This window comes from Cavia porcellus, unplaced genomic scaffold (genome assembly GCF_034190915.1).
Source record: "Cavia porcellus strain 051 isolate PalLab524CR breed Dunkin Hartley unplaced genomic scaffold, mCavPor4.1 scaffold_3, whole genome shotgun sequence".
NCBI lineage: Eukaryota > Metazoa > Chordata > Mammalia > Rodentia > Caviidae > Cavia > Cavia porcellus.
In genome coordinates this window covers 92,421,177-92,440,249 of record NW_026947486.1, presented here as the reverse complement: position 1 = coordinate 92,440,249, position 19,073 = coordinate 92,421,177, and the positions used below count along the sequence as shown (strand labels likewise).

The window sequence follows — 19,073 nt, the reverse complement described above, 5'->3', positions numbered from 1 at the left end:
CTTTCTAGAATAACCTACTGCCCCTGTCCAGCAGGTATAGACAGTAAAAGGAGTTTGAATAACCATAAATGTCATTTGAATGAAATGAGCCTTTCATTTGTTTCACAGTCAATAAATCCTTGTTGGCTCTTGACCATGCATTAACTTTAAGAGAAATAACATTGTTGAACCTATTTTCTTGTAAGTAAATTGAGAAGCAGCAATGATTTTAGAGTTATTTGCCATTTTGTATTAATATTACTGACATTCTCTCCATTTTAGATATATAGTGGGTTGACTATATTTAGTCATGATGACATGGGGCAGTTGGTTTTTTTGTTTTAAACTTGAATATAGGTTGAACTGATGGTGGGGTTTCTTTAGTACAGAAAGTCAGGAAGTTGCTTTGCCAGGTTCCCACAGTCAAGTTGGCTGTCCTTTTGTGAGAGCCATTACCCTGGGTTCTTTCTGACGCTATCCCAGGCAAGTCCCAGAGGCAATGGTATACAAATGCTATATTGGTCACTGTGAAATTATAGGAAAAGGTGAAGCCTACATATTAAGTACTATAGAATTCCATTTATTTAGGTCCTTCCTGGAGGAGAGGTCTCGGCTGGGTCTAGGAGGGAGGCAGTTCCTTCCCACTTGATTGTGTTGTGGGTTGAATACTATGTACAGTGGCTACCGTTGTGTGAGAAGTTAAGGTGGCTTCTATTGTGAAGGAGGGCCGGGAGAGCTGCTTCTTTTCCCAGCTGGGAAACCTCATACCTCATCCTGAATTTCCTGGCTTGGGAGAAGGAAAGGTATTAGGCCCTATTTGGGCTATGGAGGTCAGTGTGCTTTTTTCCCTTACAAAAAAAAAAAACCTTTATTTAGCATTTGTTTTAATGCCTTTAGTCTCTATTGGCCCAACTGCAGCCTCCACTTCTATGAAAAGCCTGAGAGGGGAGCTCAATGAGTGATATGTTGGAAGGCAACTGGCAGAAGCTAGGGATTCACTGCCACAGGGATTAGGGGTAGTAGAGAGACTGTAGAGACCTATGGGGACCTGATCAGAATCTGATTGGGGTGGTCTCGTGTAGGGTTATTAAGTGTAGAAGCAGCAAGTGAGGAGAGAGAGTTGGGTTAGGATTGCCCAGTGCCTTCGTTGCTTCCCCTGATGGGAAGGATAAAGGGAAAGTGGCTCTCCTTGTGAACTAAAAGGAACTGGCTGGGCCCTTTCTTCTTGAATTTGGCCATGATCCTCTTCTTTCTTTTGGACAGCCCATGCAAGTCCAAAGAGTTGCCTAACAAAAATCAAATGCTTATAGCTGATCCTCCTATGAACTGGGCAGAGCCTGGGCTGCCCCGAATGTCTCAGGTGGGCTTCATTTATCTCCATCACCAGCTTCTCAGCATCAGAGCCAGCACCCTCATCAACCCTTGAAGCCCATCGTCTCCTGGGTGCTTGGATATCAGTTTGTGTCTGAGTCATGGCAGTGCTGAATGTCAGTCTGCAGACAAGCACTCATTGATGTGCTCTTTGTGCCTGGAGGTTATGTAAAGGTCAAATAGCTGCAATTTATTGTCACTGTATGCCAGGAATTTAATATATATTACCTCATTTATTTCTCTAAAGTCCAGGAAGTAGGTGTTATTAGATGATTATTCGTGCCTTGCAGTAAAGACATGCATATATTTGTAACTTCCCTGGAGTCATGTAGCTACTAAGTGGTGGAGCTAGAATTTGGAAGCACTTGAACTCTGAAACCTTCATTCCTGGTCACTGTACTAGCTAGAAGTCAGAGGTGAGACGGGCCTTGAAGGGAGTGAAATGGAAGTTGCAGTGTGATACAGACTGAAGAAATCAGACATGCTCTTCACTGGGCCTTTATTTTGTGCTAGACACTGTGCTAAGTATGTATACTAGTTCATTAAACCTTCATAATTGCTCTATAGGGTTAATACTATTACCTCTAATTTGATATAAAAACTGAGGTTTAAGCTTAAATGTCTTGTCTAAGGTGGCCCAACTAGTGAGTCCTAAATGCCAAGCCTCACCTACCCTAGAGGAGATTGTGCTCACTATCCCCAGGCCCAGGAGGAAAGGATTCAAGGGCAGAAGTCTTCCCTCTGAGACCAACACATCCCTAGCCTTCCAGTGGGAGTTGGAGGCTGAAGATCCCTGGGCCTCTGACATCCCAGGCCAGGGTGAGAGTATAGGCTCTCCAGCTGTAAAGAGTCAGCTTGTTAGGCCCCAGACCTCAATTTTCTGAAGTCAGGGCACTCCTTGGCATCTAGTTTCCAGTCTAGACAAGAGGTTCTGGAGGCTCAGCCTGGAGGAGGTGCTTCAGGCTGACCCACGGCTCTGCTCAGTTCTACCTTTTCACTCACTCCTCAGGTTCTGGCCGGTTGTCTGCATTTCCTTCATGCCCTCTTCACCTGCCTCTCCAAAACTTCTGTGGTCACTGGAGCCTTTTTGTGCTCCCTCCTTGCATCCTGTAATCACCTTACTGGCCAAACAGCCAATAGCTCTGAGACATCCTCCCACTCCCCATCTCCAGGATAGGGAGAATTTCAAACCATCATTTTCCTAGGCATTTCTCTTTTCTGATTTTTTTTTTCTTTAGCATTGAACTAGTAGCTGTTAGTAGGATATTTTTGTTTGTTGGGGTGCCGGGGATGGAAACTAGAGCCTTGTGTATGCTAAGCAGGTGTTCTGCCACTAGCTACACTCCTAGGCTCCCTAGGGGTTTTTAAAGGTTTAGCAGTATCCACTAACAGAGCCCTGGAATGAAGGAATTTTTTAAAGCGTTTTGGGCATTATTTGTTCCAAAGCCTGATCTTTCCAGATGCCTTCGTTGCTATTTTATTAGAGACCAGAGGGTTAGGCCCTATTTATTAGTTTTATTTTTCAAAAAATTGAAACATTGTTCCTTTTTTCATTGATATAAAAGTAACAGGTACTTTTGAAAGTCAAATGAAACAAGAATGTAGGAAGTGAACACTTCTAACCCTTTGCTCCCCCAGTCCCACCCCGTGTCTCTCACAAGACGATCACGGGTAACCTGTTGTTGCACATCTTTTCAGTCTTTTATTCTGTGTGTGTTTTTCTTTTCTTAGATAAAAATAGAATCACCCTATAAATAATCTTAAGTATTTGGCTTTCCCTTGATATAACACCAACTTCTTTTACAACAAAAATATTGGTATATTATTTATACACTTTTTAAATTTAAGAGTAAAAATTCCAGGAAGAGTCCCCCCATGTCATAAGTTTCTACAGTATCATGTTAAATGGCCACATTGTATTGTATGAGCACACATAATAGCCTTGCTTGAGCCACACTGATTGAAGAGGAATTGCTGTGGGCCACATATAAAATATGTAAGTATACCAGCTCTCTGGCAGGCTGAGGCAGGAGGATTACAAATTCAAGTCTAGTCTGGCTGACCTAGTGAGATGCTGTCTCAAAATTTTATGAAAGGGCTAGGGATGTAGCTTAGTGTAATGGCTGTGAGTTTAGTCCCCATTACTGTAAAAATAAAACAGAACAAAACAAAACACATTCAATGTATATAAGTAACAAAAACCTCCTGTATTTTCAAATATTATTCATTATAGCAACTTTGGTGTGTCCAACCATGAGCTGAAGGTTGGACACACATGGATTCTACCTAATTTGCGATTTTTTTTTTTTTTTGTGGGACAGGGGCAGTTACTGGGGATAGAACTGTGGCTTTTGCACTGAGCCACCTCCACAGCCCTTTTATATTTTTTTATTTTGAGACAGAGACTCACTAAGTTGTCCAGGCTGGGCTTGAACTTGCAGTCCTCCTGTCTCAGCCTCCCAGAGTAGTGGGATGCAGAAATGCGTCACATCCCGGCTCCAGGTTTTTAATATTACAGACAGACTGGTCTGGTCTATGTGTCTTTGTACATTTGTGTGGCTCTTTTTGTAGACCACATCTTGGGAGGGGAAAGGCTGAGTCAGATGGTCAGATTACCCTCCAGAGTGCCTACAGCCTCTGACAAGCTCATTGAAAGAAGCCTTTTGAGAAGCACTGTATAGGTACTTTAGAACATGGGTTTGAGAGTCGGGCAGACTTCTGGCTCTGAAACTTCATAATCAACTACTTTGAGCCTCAGTTTCCTTCTCTGCAAGTTGGGATGTTGATGGTACCTAGCTCATGGGTTCACTGAGGACTACATGGTATAATATAGGTAAAGTTCTCGGTGTCTGTGCTCACTAAGGGCACTGAACAATTATTCATTCCTCTTGTGGCTTTGAGGCTATTAGGACTCTTGCTTCTTGGATAAGTTTCCTGATGCCCACAGTCATTACAGGCATTGGGAGGAGCATGGCTGAGAAGGCAGCCTGGGAACAAAGTGGCCTTGTTTTAACTGTGGTGACAGCTGTCACTCCAATCTGCTCTCTCTAATGTAGTGAATGCAGCATAAACAGAGGAAGTCAGGATCTCCATCTCCATCCTGTTTGATGCAGCTTTGGTAGATGCAGGGCAGGCCCCCAGAAAAGGGCTTCAGGGAAAAGTCCATGCTGTGTGTAACTTCCCCTTGTGCACTTTGGACAGCTTTCCAGTGTTTGCCCTTCTTCATACAGAGAAGAATCTTCAAGGCTCTTGTTAAAATGAACTTAGTGGGAAATTTCCCTTTCTTGTTGAAATGAACTGTTAAAGTAATTTCCCTTCTGTCCACTCTTGGACTCCAGGAAAGCCATGGGAGAGCCAGAGCTCTGTTCTCAGAAGGCCTGCATAGAGCCAGCCAAAGATTCAGATAGAGCTTGAGGTAAACAGAACCAAGGGCAGTGGGTATCATCAAGGAGGGGGTGGATGGCGCTGAAAGATCAGTGGAGGAACATTTTGCTGAGACCAGCCTTGGACAACTATCTGCCCCTTCCCACAACCCTCACTCCACAGGAAAGAAAACTGAAGACAGTGATTTCATTCTACCTGTATTTTATTTCTTCTGATTTGTCTCCCCCCCCCTTCATATTTATACCTAGCCCCTTCCGCAAAGCTAGTTTTCCCCAAGTTCCTGATAGCAGATCAAGAAGTGTGACTACGAAGTAGGCAGTCCTAGAGGTAGTGGACAATTGTTTGTCCCATACCAGGGAAGGGTTTGTCTGGGAGATTCATGGCAAAGATTGGCTACTGGAGTCAAGAGAGGTCTTTATCACCAGATACCCTCCACAGTTTCTGGAGCTCAGGGTACACCAAAACATTAGCAAAGCTGTGTTGGCCAGTGATCGTCTCAATGTCAAGCTTAGTGCTTTCTTTGCTTGAGGGCCTGCACGTGTGGCCAAGTCTGGACCTAGACCTACAACTAGCATTTGAGGCATTTGTGTCCTTGAGAGCGAGGTATGACCACCTGCTATTAGTCTTGTGGGAAGCCTAATTTGCGGGGGCCAGGGACGGAAGAGGGTGCACATTGTCTGAGGTATAGGCATTGTTTTAAACTAGAGGAAGTTGCATCTCAGCTTGAGTCACATGGAAGGTGTGAAATGGATAGGCAGGAAGAGCCATTTCACTTGAAAGCCTGAGGCCCCTCCAGCCTCCTCAATACTTCCCACTGGTGCCCCAGGCCACAGGTAGCAGGAGAGCACACGTTTAAAATCATACAGTGTTGGCCAGGAGTTTAGCTCAGGGGTGTAAGTGTGGCTTAGCAAATGGCGGTCATGAGTTCCATCCCCGGCACCAAAAAAGACCAAAAACCAGAACAAAAAAATCATACAGTGTCAGAGTTGGCCAGGAAGTCCTCAATAACTACCCATTATATCTGGTAGGTACAAAGCCCAGAGAGGGGAAAGCACTTGGTTCAAGTCTCATAGTAATTGGGTAGCCAAACCCCTAAGAAAGTTAAAAAGAAAGTGGGGTACACTCAGCTTTCTTCCCTTGATGCCCCATCTGCTATGGCTGTGGCCTGGGGGTGTGGATGGTGCCAGGAGGGCTGTGCTGTCAGTCATTGGAAAAGAAAGGGGTCTGGAGGAGGGATGTGCCTTTGTCCACTCCAGCTGAGCCTATAGGGCTCTGGCCAGGCCTGTGGCCCTAACTGACCCTGGGAAAACAGGGCCAAGCTTGGCACTGTCCTCTGGGCCCAGGCTTTTCATTCCTGTGGCCTCTGCAGCTCAGGCCCAACCTTGGCCTGTGCTGCCTCTACCTCAAGGTGCCCCAGCTAGAGAGAGGCCCTGCAGCTGCTCCTCAGTGCCTGCCAGCTCCACTTCATCACGCCCGCTCTCTGAGCCCTCGAAGCATCCGGAGTCACGTGGGATGTCCACCTTGTGTTCCGACACTGTGTGCACCACTGGCTCATGGCCACTCTCAGCGCCCTCTTCAGCTTCCTCACTGCCAGCTGCCAGGGCGGGGGAGGAAAGCACAATACAGTACTGGTCCCACACTGAGGGGCCAGAAGCCCTGGGTAACACCTGGGTAGGGTTAGGAGCCCGGGAAGTCTGGAGGCAGTTGGTCCCTCTGACACTTCCACCAACCCCCACCTACTATTCTCACCACTTTCAGTTTAGAAACAGGTGAACGTTTGCAGGCTACTCCGAGGTGGCCCAGGAGCTTAAACTTCAGCACTGAGCTTGAATCCTGTCAACCTGGCTTAAACCCTGGCTGCATCACACAGCTTTGAGACTTCACATAAATGCCTACCTTCTCAGGCCTTAAGTCTCCCCTTTGATCCAAAATGAGGTGGGGTCTGATCACCCCTACAACTCCTTACCCCAACCTACTTTCTTTGAGACTCAAAATCAAGTGTGCAAAGAGTACCTTCCTACTGCAGAGATGCCCCAGAGTAGTGTGGTCAGAGGGCAGGGCAAGGCAATCATTTGTTCTCTTGAATGCCGACTGTATGACCATCCCACTGTTCCTAAGGCCACTCACTGTCATAGTCCAGCAGCAGCTCTGCAGCTGTGAGCAGCTTGGCCCGGTGTTGTGGGTCCATGATGTTCAGCTCATTGAGGTGTGTTTCCCGTAGTTCTTTGAAGTCTTCCAGTGTCTGGTAGCCATTGAGAAGCAGGGTAGATGTGTGTTCCTGGAGGTAGAGGCAAGTCACTGACACCCCTGCCTACAGTCTATCCCCATAGCTGTCATTCCCCAACCCCCATCTCGGGCAAGTGTGCCTCCCTTGATCCGAGACACAAATGTAGGTCCAAGCTCAAACCTCCAGGCCAATGCGCTCCAGCAGCTCATGCAGAGTCTTGGGCTTGGGCCTTTTGCCTTTGCTCTGTCGGCGGCTGGGGCGGGTAGGGCCCACAGCCTCCTCAGGCAGCACATCCACGTAGATGAATTTGAAAGAGCCCAGCTTGCCATTGAGCAGGCCCAGCCATGTGCCCACAGGTGGCTTTTCAATGATCTGGATCACATCTCCTTTCTGTGGGGGTAAAGGAGAGGACAAGAGAGCAGAGCAGGGGGTTATTTGGCCCCTGCTAATTCTGTTTCACTCTGGCTCAGTCCAGTCTCTATGGCTGCAGCCTGCCGGGCTCTGGAGGATCCTGGATGCAAACCTTACCTGCAGTTTCAGCGAGTCATGGTCATAGGGGCTGGGAGTGAAGTCGGTGTGGACCCTAGCTCGGCCACAGAAGGGTCCTATGTACAGTGGAGTAGATGATTCCTCCCCAAAGCTGCCAGAGCCTGTGCTGGGGCTGTAGAGCTCACTACCTGCAGGAAATTGGGCAGGGAGAAGACAGCTTTGTTCCAATGCCCAGCAGATGCCTTCCAGGGGGACCTGCTAAAAGTCCCAAGAGTACACGCTGGAGAGGAAAGCTGAACTTTGGTGGCCAAGTGTTTTGGACCCATCCCCTCAGCCACACTGGAGAAGGACAGCTTCACCTCTGAGACTTAAGATAATGAAGAGTTAACAGGACAGACAGTTCACAGACCAAAGAATGGCAAATTGTGTGGCGGTGGGAGGGTGCCAAATGGGCCAGCCATCCCATGAACAGATGAGGAAACTGAAGGCTGGTCATGCTAGGTGATCCGCTTGAGGCCTCTTACATCAGTGCCCCCAGCAAGCCACACCTTGCATTAACTTTCTCCACTTAATAAGATTCAGTGTTTGGTTACAATGTCCCACACAAACTCAGGTGAGCTCTTTCTTCCTGCGTGGGAGTGGCAGGATGATCGATGTTTTAAGTGGCTTTGGGAGGGGCAGTGAGGTGTCTGTAGAGCCAGAGTGAGAAACTTGGAGGGACTAGAAAAGCAGTGCCTCTTTAGGGCTGCAGGCTGGTAACCAAGCCCCGCCAGGCAAGGTACCTCTTGTGTAGTCCCTGGACTTCTACAAGATGTCATATGGTGCTCTGGAGCCCAGCCAACCAAAGAAGGTCTGGGGTCCAAAAAGGTGACTTCACAGGTGGAGAACCTATAATCCCACCCTGGTCTTCCATGTCAGAGGTCCAAGGGGCTGTTTCTACTTGCCCTCAGGGTGGGGCCATGCTGGTCTAAGAGTGAGGATCTTCCTCTGCTGTGGTCCCCTCCAGGGCCTGGGGACAGCACGTGTAAGCTGCTCTAGGACAAATCTGAGTTCAAGATCTAGGCACTTATCTCCCTATGCCTCAGTTCCTACATCAGTGAAGTGAAGGTAATAGTATGGATCCCATGAGCTTATTGGGAAGATTTAATGTGAAGAGGTCTGGGAAAGCTTCTAGCAGGCAGACAGGAAACATTTTTCTTACCACCCCCTCCCAAACAGCCCACTGGCATGTGGCTACCCCATCTTTCCCTCCAGATTCAGCAGGTGTCTTCCCACCTACTCTACTCACCCGTTGATGCCTGGCGGCTGAGCACTGGATGTGAATGCTCTTCCTGATCAGCAAAGGCCAGGGCCATTTTCTCAGGGCCAGGGCTATCCAGGCTGCAATCTGGAGATGTTGGAGAAGCTGAGCCCTCCTCCAGCGTGTCTCCCTGTAGGGAGGCAGGCAAGAAGCCCTGAGCAGCCTCGCCAAGGTAGCAATGGAATTGAGCCTGGGCTTGGCCCAAACTTCAGCTGTGCTACCTACAAGCTCAGTGACACTCTCTGAGCCCTAATTGACAGTCTTTGTCCTGCCTCTCTCCTGGAACGAGGCTCACCAGGGTGCCAGGTGAATATGCCTCATCATTCTCAAGTGCTGAGGGACACAGAGGAAAGGCCATAGTGGCTGAGCTTGGGCTGAGGGCCACTGGTACAGCCCGGTCAAGCAGACATTGGTGCTGAGAGCAAACTACTTTTGCCTGTGCTCCTATGTGCCAGGCTTGCCTACCATTTCACTTAATCCTCAGGGTGATCCTTGGAGATAAGTGATATATTGGCTTAAGTTTGCAGATGAAGAATTACCCTGCCAAGGCTTGCAGGAACCCACAAACACCTCATTCTGACTCCAGAGCTCTGCCCAACTCACCCTGTCTCAGGGAGATGCTATCAGCTGGCTCTTCAAGAATAAAAGCTTCAAGGATTTGCCTGTTCTTGTGTTGTATTTATTCCCCACCATGGCCAAAATCAAGCTACCACTGCAATGTCTCCACACAAGTGAGAGGAGGAGATTGCTAAGTTATTTCCACTACACAGATACTATAGATGCAAATGTCTTCAATGACTGATAGGAGTAACAGGTGTGATGAATTCTGAAGATTTCTGGGATCACACTTATTTTTAATAGAATTTATTTGTATATTTATATAATTTTTAAAATAATGGTTGGATTTAACAACCAGCTTGCAAAGTTCCTGTCAATTTAACCAACCGCTCTCACAAGCTGAGTCCAGCATACCATGAATTGGTTTCTTTTGTAAGAGATACAAGCACACCAGATTCACTCTGTGCCTTAAGCTACTGTGGTTACTTGTCACCTTCCTCTTGAGCTAAAGCCAGCCTTCTCAATTTTGTCTGTGGTCTCTCAACTTAACTATGGTTCAACTTAGAATCTTTTGACTGTACGATGGTGTGAAATTGATACACATTCAGTAGAAACCACACTTCCAGTTTTGAATTTGGATCTTTTCCCAGACTGGCACCATGGGGTCTGATCCTCTCCTGTACTGGGTAAACTACAGCTCCTAGTCAGCACCAGGTTCATGAGGAGAAGCAACCAACACTCTACAGAGGGCTGTGTTGCTATAGGCTCTGATGTTCAGTAAATTAGGAGTATTCATTGCTTTTCTTCTTTTTATTTTTCATTATAACACTGGAGATTAAACCCAGGGCTATAGCTCTGAGGTACATCCCAAACCTCTTCCTAATTTTTTTTTTTTTTTGAGATAGGTTTTTGCTAAGTCATTGGGCTGATCTTGAACTTTGTGGTCTTTATGCCTCAGCCTCCCAGAATGCTAGGATAGTCAATGCACTTTTCACCTACAGCATTTTCAACTTATGACTGGTTTATCAAAAAAACCCACCATAAATGCAGGAGTATGTATGTTTTTATCTGTATCCTCCAATAATTAGGCCTTCCCAGTCCCAGAGGCTAGCTCCAAGCAGAGCTCTGAGGTGAATGGGTTTGCCTCAGGCAAATCCATCTCATCCCTCCCCTTCAGCTGCACCCCCCTACCCTATTTTTATTGGAAGCTTCTGTTGCCCAAATTTCCATCCCTCCTCAAAGACTTTGCTTTTCCCAGTCAGTCTCCTTAACCCTCAGCCTTGTTATACTCATGGTTGATGGTGTGCTTTCTCCTGTGTGACCTTTCTGCTTAAACTGAATAGGACTTTCAGGCCTGAGCACTGGCCATTCAGGTGATCATCCTCACCCTTACACCTGCCAGAGTGCCCCTGCAGATTTCCAGGCCTCACCATCTCCTCTGACAGGGCCTTCACCATCATCTTGCCCATCTTCCTGTTCATGGTTCGGGAAATCACTGCTCTCCACTTCTTCCCCAGCTTTTTGCCACTTTTCCCAGCATCCTCTGGGGTGGGAACACTTGAGTCATCTTCTGGAATCTGTGGCAAAAAAGAGGAGGTCCAGGGACCCAAGTGACCTTGCTTGGACCCAGGACTTGGAGTAAAAACAGGCCTTTGGGTCATGGCAAAGGCTGGAAGGGGGTTAGAATTGGGACCCCTTCATCTTCTTCCTCAGCCTCAGCCCTGTCCTCAGCTCAATTAGTTTGTAATTAATTTGCTATTTAATTTGTAACTGAAAGGAATGCACGTGAGTGTTTGAGGCCCAGAACTTTGGCATGTGGTAGCCAGGCCTTCTGTTAAAGGAGACCTTGCCCCAACAATCCTAGTATTTCCTCTTCTCCCTCCTCCCTCCCTCCTACTCCCCACTGCTGCCTGCAGCCAGATCCCCCCAGGAGGTTCTGAAACTCACATTATCATCCAGATTAAATTCCTTTTCGCTCACCACGGGGGAGCTGGGTTTGGATTTGGCAAAATCCTTGAAGCTGCTGGAGCGCTGAAGAGAGAGCTGGAAGAAACAGTTGTGTTGCAATCAGTGGTGCAAAAATAGCTGCACGAGGGTGATCTGTTTTCTCCTCCCAATGTGCCCCTCCTATGTATGTACATGTACACACACACACACACACACACACACACACACACACACACACACGAGGGCCCAGGGCTAAAGAGGTGAAACGTCAAGATGTCTTCAAGCTGTGTGATTTTACCCTGTTCTTCACCTGGTCCCTAGCCACAGACCATGCTTCTGATTTCAGAAGCCTTAGACCTCAGTGAAGTCCTAAACTAAGCACAAATTTCCTCCAATATTTGAAGATTTGAAGTTTGGTCCCAAAAATACACAGTGAAGCCAGGCGCGGTAGTACATGCCTGTCATGCCTGCACTTGGGAGACTGAGGCAGCAAGATTTCTGGAGTTTAATAACATCCTGGTCTACAAAGTGAATTTGAGGCCAGCCTGAACTGCTTGGTGAGACCCTGTCTCAAAAAATACAGAAAAAAAAAAAGATGAAACAAAAACCCACAGTGAAAGATTGAATGAGACAGACTAAATTTGCACCTCAGCAGATGCAAGAACTTCATCGGAAGTTAACTGAGGGCAAATCCCTCCCAAACCCCATGCTTCTGGCCTGCATGATCTGGTTCTGCTCCGAGATTGCTCTGCAGTCACAGTTTGGTAGGAGCAAACACCGGGTCCTCCGGCCTGATGAAAACTTGTGTTCAGGAAGATCAAGGCAATCTCATCCAAAGCCAGTAAGACCTGGCTTACTTTTCTACTTTTTAGAAAGCCACAGTACAGGCTTACTCACAGAAGGTACTTAGAGATTTGTGCACAGATGATTGGAAATGAGATTTCTTAACTGTATGTGCATGCACATGGTAAGATAACAGCCAGAAACTAGAGCAAGGCAGGTAAGCAGGCAGCCTCTAGATGCAAGAAATTGAGGCAGAGCCTGTATCAAGATAAACAGTCAAGACCAGAAAACACACACAGGAACCAGGGTTCACAGATGGCCAGACAGATTGAGCGGGATAGACTGCAGACACCAAGATAAGAGCTTGGAGGAACCAAAGCCCCATACCCACACAAAGCTGAAGGTTTCACATCCTCTTTTCTACTCAAAGGGCGAGGTCCAGTGGCTAACCCCCAGGTCAGGGGCAGTATTACTGTCCCCCAACACACGCAGAATTGGTCCCATCCCTTGGGGACAGTAGTGCAACAGTCTAATACTTTTGCTGGGTCTTGGTCAAAGTCAAGTCAGTAATCAGGGGTCAGGAGCCACACATTCCTAGAGGTAGTTGACCAGAAACTAGGTCAGTGGTCAAGCCAAGCAGTGACCAGCATCACCAGGGCCACATGACTGGGGTGGCCAACAGCCTAGGTTGGAAAGTTTCCTCTATGCTATTTAGGGAACCTAGAAAGGGGACTGTGAGTGGGTATTCAGAGGCAAGTATGACCGTGGGCTGACCGCTGTGATTCCCATGCATCTTTTCCATCCTCCTTCCTCACTTTTCCCCTCCCATTATTCTTTCCTTCTTGTGGCCCTTTCTTTCCCCTCTATCCTCCACCTTCCATTTATTTCCTCCTCTTGTATGGTAGGATGCAGCTGCCTGGATAACTTCCTCCTCTAATTACATGGAAAAGAGGGAACAGAGATAGGGTGGGCACTGAGCTGGCCTGGGCCCAAGTGCAGGCTGTGGTGCTATTTATAGGCTGATGGGTCCTATTGTGGCCTTCCTTCTGCCACCTCCTAGCCTGCTCTGTAGACCAGGAGGCCAAGTTGCCCCTGAAGCCCCAGGGACTGGTAAGATTGGAAAGTGAGCAGGAGGCAGGCATGGGGCCAGAAGCAGGCTTTGTTAGGGAAGGATAAACTCATAGTTTGACTGCCCTCTAATTGCAGCTCTTTCCCTAGACCTTTTCCTGTCATTAATCTGTAGTCTGGGGACTGGGAGGAAGGGCTTTGGGCTTCTAGGGTCTGGTATGAAGGCCTTTCAGTCCCAGCTTTAGCCCAAACAGAAGGCAATTGAAAAGGACCACGGAGGTGGTGCTGGTCCTCGAGTCAAGCTGACTGCTTCTCCAGGGAGATGGAAAGAACACATATTCTTTGGGTGACTGAGGATGACAGCCCACCCAGACCCTCTTCCAACTTTAGGAACAGTCCCAATACCCCTGTTACCTTTTGGTGACCCTGGGGTGATCTCTACCCAGGAATAAGTTGAAACTTTTGACCCAGTTGAGTTTCTGCCTGGCCTTCCTTTGTGGCCAGAGCTTTTTGGCAGTCATGCATGCAGGCAAGTTAGTGTCACACACGTTGTCAGCCACTTTTTCAAGTCTCAGGAGAGCCTGTAGGCCTCATGGAAAAGGCTACATTTCTGGTATCAGGCATTGCTGAGTTCAAGTTTGGGCTGAGACCTTAGGTAACGCATTTAAACTTTGTGAATCTAAGCTTCATGTGCCATCAGATGACAAGGTTGCCTGTGGTGGATTCTGCTACTGTGTAGCTGTGTAAAGCTTAGATAAGTTACTTAACTTCTCTGCACTTCTATTTTCTCTTCAGTAAAATGGAGCCCAAAGCATCTACCTCACTGGGCTATGGTGAGGATGAAATGAGTAAATACACAGAGTGCTTAAAACATTGCCTGACCCAGCAATCCATCACCAGATGCAGGTTAATGCTCAGCCTTTCGTAAGACCCACCTGCACGCTTACTCTGGACATTTCTCCATCTGGGCTGTTCTACTCTCTCTCTGTCCACCATGGTTTCTCACCTTCAAATTCCAATTTAACCAAAAACAACCCAAATACTCATCAACTGTAGAATGACAAAATTGATTGTGGCAGTCATACAAGAAACAATACATGGCAAGAAACAGTACAAACTCTCCTCACGATATGGATGTACTGTTGAGCAAGAGGCCCCAAGAATGTAAGTGGCATGGTTCTGCCTCCAGAAATTTCCACACATAATAAAAACTCATTTATGCTGTTGGAAGTCAGGAAAGTGGTTACCCTTGGGGAAAGGGAAGTCCAGAGAAGCTTCTGGACTTCTGGAAATGTTTTGTTTCTTGAGCTGGATGCTGCCTGAATGAGGATTTCATTCTATAGAAGCTCATTGTGGGGTACACTGTTTTTTGTTTCTTTTTTTGAAACTCAAGGAACGGGGTAAGTCACTAAGTTGCCCAGGCTGGGCTTAAACTTTCCATTTTCCCATCTCAGCTTCCTGAGTAACTGGGATTACAAACCTGTGTTAGTATGCCTGGCCAAAAGGTTTTTTGATTCCAATTTAAAACACAACACTTTGGCAGAAATCTTCCCCTCCTGTGCCAGCTGCATCTTCTTCCCTGCTTCCCTAGCAGCCTTGGCTTCCCTAGGTGTCTCCTGCACCACCCTCTTAACGCCTTCAAGTGCACCCACCACACACGGAGCACCCTTGCTTCTCATGTCCTGGTGTGTGTGTGTGCACGTGTGTAAGGAGATTCTGCAATCAAAGCCCGAACACCCCCCATGTGCCTGCCCCCTCTCCCCTGTCAGGCACTTCGTGTGTGCCGATTTGCTTGAACTTTACCTGCCCCAGGTTATATCCACATCTCACAGAGAGAGAGAACAGGAGATGCAGAGAAATGAAGTGCTCTAGGCAGGGTCCTGCAGCTCACAGTGGGAAAAGAAGAGCAGGTGCTCAAATCTGGCTCTGTGGCTCTAGAAGCCTGTGCATGTGGTTATGCTTATGCCATCTCAGGGCTCGTGCAGGTACCTCCACCCAAAACAGAAGTGGATTCAGTGCAGTACTAATGCAGATGGAGTCTGGATGGAGCCACCAAGAGAGTAGGTGGGAACGCGGAGATGAAGCACTCTGGAAGGCTTTGTGGGAAAGGCACATTTGAGCTGGGCCAGCAGGGAGACAGACTTTCTCCAGGTGGGGCTGGGAAGGGTTTGAGCAAGTTAGAGGCAGGCATGTGACAAGTGAGGGGATGAAGCAGTGGCTATGCTGGTGGCTATGGTGGGAGATGCAGCACAACAAACCATGACAGGCCCTTGCCAGTCATGCCAAGGAGCTTGGGCATTATTTTGTAGTTAGCAAGGAGCTGTAGGTTGAACATCCTTTATCTGAAACACTTGAGACCAAAAAATGTGTCAGATTTTGAGTTTTTGGAATTTTGGAATAGTTGCACATGCATATAAGATACACCAGGGATGGGACCCAAGTCTGAACAGAGTTCATTTCTGTTTCATATGTACCTTATCCATAGCCTGAAGGTAACCTTATACAACACTGTGAGTGCATCTACATTTTGACTGTGGCCTGTACATCACATGAGGCCAGGTGTGGAATTTTCGACTTGTGCCATCATATCACCATGCATAAAGGTTTTACATTTTGGAGCATTTCAGATTCTGGATGTTCAGATTAAACATGCTTGCCCACCCTGTACTGAAGGTATGCAGTACTGTACTGATGAGGGTAGGTTACAGTTATGCTGTAGCAAGGAGGAGTCTCGAACTGAGGCTAGGGATTGGAGCAGGAAGAGACTGGGAGGAGGGAGCGAGCAAGCACTCTAACTGAAGGCTAATTCCTCTCCATTTCCCCTGGTGGGAGATTGAAGGTGTGTGGAAAATGGGAGTGTGGTGGAGAAGGAAGCAAATCTTGAGGGACTGGCCTTTGAGTGGAATCAGATCAAAGCCAGTGCAGAGTGAGAATCTGAAGGGAGTGAAAGTCACTTAAGATCAACTAAGGGACATATCTTCACTCTCCAGGGCCTACCCAGTCCTTCATGATCCATAGTTGATGCTGTGTCCTGCCTCTACCATCCTGGAGGCTTTGCTTCCTCTTCTGTTCTGCTGGCTGGAAGGTCACTCATTCTACAGCTATCTGGGCCTGCCCTGCAGAGCTCTTCTGCTGGTGGGCTGAGTCACTTATTCTTGTTATACTCTTCCGGTGTTTTTGAGATCAGTTGCGGGGACCAGTGAGTGGAGAGAAAAGGGGTTAAGACTCTGGAATCAGACAAATCTTGGCTTAGATCTCTGTTCTTCAGCTTCCTAGCTGTGTGGCCTTTGGCAAGTTTCTTCATTTCTGTGAGTCTGAGTATAAAACAGGGCTAAAGACAATATTTGTTCCCACCTCACAAGTTTGTTGTGAGGAGTTAGTGAGCTAAGAGATGATAGGTAAAGTGCACGGCACAGTGTTTGGCACCTGATGAGCTCTTTCTCAGTGATGGCTTTTAGTGCTATTAAGTCTTGTGTCTTCCACTTCAGGACTTATTTTTCTTTGCACTGTGCAACTTTTGTCCCTGCCTAAGCATGCATCGCTCATGGACATGTGCACACATATGACAGAGTACTCTCACAACCATCGTTCCAGGTGATCTGTATAATCTTCCAGAGTGGCCAGATTAGAAGTTATCTCTCTTTTCAGAGATAAGGAAACTGAGCCCCAAAGGACATCAATGAACTGTCCAAGGTACAGCTAGAGTGTAGCATAATTTCAACTCCATCTGGCAGACCTCACAGCAGAAGCAAGGGCAGGAGGGTGAGGAGAGAGAGAGAGAGAGAGAGAGAGAGAGAGAGAGAGAGAGAGAGAAGAGGAGAGAAGAGAGACTGAGACCTTCCTTGCCCTTTTGTCTTCATGTTTCCTCACTGTGCAAACCATGATGGTGCTGGGTCACAGCCTTCACTTTCTGTGTTTCTCTTCTGAAAGACTGGCTTTTCTAATAGAATTTTCCCAGGATGGGGTTTAGGATATGTAGGCAAGTTCATCTTGGCTCAGGAGGCTGAGACAGGCTCTGGCAAGGGTACAGTGGACTTTGCCTAACTACTGTTCTTTGAAGGATATGGACTATACACTGCCACATGGGTCTTGTTTTTCCTGGAAGAGCTCTGGGAAAATTTTTAGAGGGCCACCTGCCAAAAGCAGAATCTGGATATTTGAAGCTGAGGGAAAAGAAGAGAATTTCTGGTTTCTGTGTGGCCCTGAGCACCTTCATCTGAGGTGATGCAGGATCTCACTATCAAAGTGTCAGCTCTTTCTCAGACTCTTTCCTCCAGCTCAGCTCCCCTGTGGTTTGGGGCCTAGCAGTGTCTAAAAAGAAGTCTCTGTTTCCCACCCCCATGAGCCAGAGAGCAAGAGGAAATGGCCCCACTCATCAAGGAGCGACAGCCAATGGTAAGTCTGCTGGGCCTAACACCATGCAAGGTTTGGAGGAGGATGACAGGGCTTGTGTGAAGATTCATGAATCTCCTCCCTCCCCTGCTCACCACCACTGCAACCTTAAAGAAGCAGCTGGGAGGGGAGAGTACAACCGGAAGTGGCAGCCATCTAGGACCCGAGAGATGGGGCAGGATACACACCCCAGTGCCCTGAGTCTAAGTCTCTCAGCTGTCTCAGTGTTTGCCTGGGAGTTGTTTTTCTGACAAGGGGACTCTCCCATAGTACTCCTGGGCTGAGCTCCAGGGAAAAGTGGTAAGGCACAGTGAGGCCCTGGAGGCCTCAGATATGGGTCTGGGCCCAGGCCTTGGGGACCTAGCTCAGGCCTTCTGCTTGGGAATGGAACTACGGTCTCACTGGATGTGAACAATGTGCTTGTTGGTTGATGAGAGAATCTTATAATGCAATTAAATCTTCAGATCCAACCAGAAAAACCTAGATCTGGCAAAAGCCTTCAAGGAATCTTCCAGACTGGCCCAAGCCCTGAAGGATGAACACCTCAGCTACTTCCCTTCCTGGTTTCTGAACTTTTCCCCATTGAATTATTCCTCCTTGGCTCTCACTCCTACTCGCCATTTCCCAGCTTCATTTTTCGTTTCTCACAAATATTTTCTCCCCAACTGGGAAGAAGCTGTACCGCTACCTGCATCTCAGTGCAGTTTGGGGGACCCTTTTCCTGAGTCTGGACCTCACTTTAGACCCTATCACAGTGGCCTGGACAGCTGCAACAAAGCTGAGTCCAGTGGGCAGGATCTGGGTGCTGGCCAAAGGGTGGAGGCCCTGGAAGCATCTTGGCTGGGTGGCCCAGCGGGGATCTTTGAGTGAGATGGCTGAATTCAGAGAGGCTACACACCAGCAGAAGTGGTGGCAGGACCAATGCAGGAAAGAGAGAATTAAGTCTAAGCGTCCAAGCTGAGCATTGTATTTTGTAGTTCTTGAAGTCTAGTTTAGGATTCTGGCCCCTAATTTTAGTTCTTTATCACATCACAGTAGGGTTGAATTCTATAACTCCAGACCTCTAAGCGTCTATCCCATAGCTCAGTTACTTCAGAGATTTAAATTTTTCTTTTACCCTCCTGGTACTCTAAGAGTCCTGTACCATTGCCCTCTGGGAAAATAGCCCTAACTTACAGGCTCAACATATGGCCTTTGGCTCCTCCCGCTTCTAGGAGTCTTGGAGGGGATGGATAGAGAGAGCAGAGGACGGAAGGGAGAAGTGAGTTTCCAAAGGAAGGAAAGAAAAAGTGAGTTTCCCAAAGATGCCCCTCACCTTTTTCTTCTGAGTGGGCTCCTTCTCACTGGCATTGGAGGGCTTGCGGCGCAACATGGTCGTTTACTCCCGTGAGACTCTTTCCCTGCTCTCCTGGGTGTCGAAATGTGGAGGCCCTTTGCTCAGCCTCACCAGCACTGTCCGGAGGGCACAGCATGGACCAAGCCTCTGGCTGCCACTCTGACTGCTGCAGTGGCAGCTTGGGGGTGCGGGCCATGGACACCCGGCAGCAACAGCATACAGGAAGCCCTGACACGTGA

The 19,073-nt window shown here is 47.7% G+C and overlaps 1 protein-coding gene across 1 annotated transcript; it reads right to left on the bottom strand.

Annotated features, from left to right (window-relative positions):
- Window positions 1-4,918: 4,918 nt before the first annotated feature.
- On the bottom strand, window positions 4,919-19,073 carry Sash3 (SAM and SH3 domain containing 3). The gene is made up of 8 exons (XM_003462237.5): window positions 18,814-19,073; window positions 11,256-11,351; window positions 10,739-10,885; window positions 8,739-8,880; window positions 7,490-7,638; window positions 7,142-7,351; window positions 6,862-7,012; window positions 4,919-6,328 (listed from the first exon to the last, which is right to left on the bottom strand). The coding sequence occupies exons 1-8, from the start codon at window positions 18,868-18,870 to the stop codon at window positions 6,138-6,140; spliced, it is 1,143 nt and encodes a 380-aa protein (XP_003462285.1). The 5' UTR covers window positions 18,871-19,073; the 3' UTR covers window positions 4,919-6,137.

What these genes read in the sequence shown, in the direction of transcription:
- Sash3 (XM_003462237.5), bottom strand. Translation starts at nt 18,870, where the DNA reads ATGTTGCGCCGCAAGCCCTCCAATGCCAGTGAGAAGGAGCCCACTCAG. An exon ending in AGCCCACTCAGAAGAAAAAG is followed by an intron (nt 11,352 to 18,813) that starts GTGAGGGGCATC and finishes TGTTTCTTCCAG; the next exon opens with CTCTCTCTTCAGCGCTCCAG. An exon ending in GCTGCTGCTGGACTATGACA is followed by an intron (nt 6,329 to 6,861) that starts GTGAGTGGCCTT and finishes CCGCCCTGGCAG; the next exon opens with CTGGCAGTGAGGAAGCTGAA.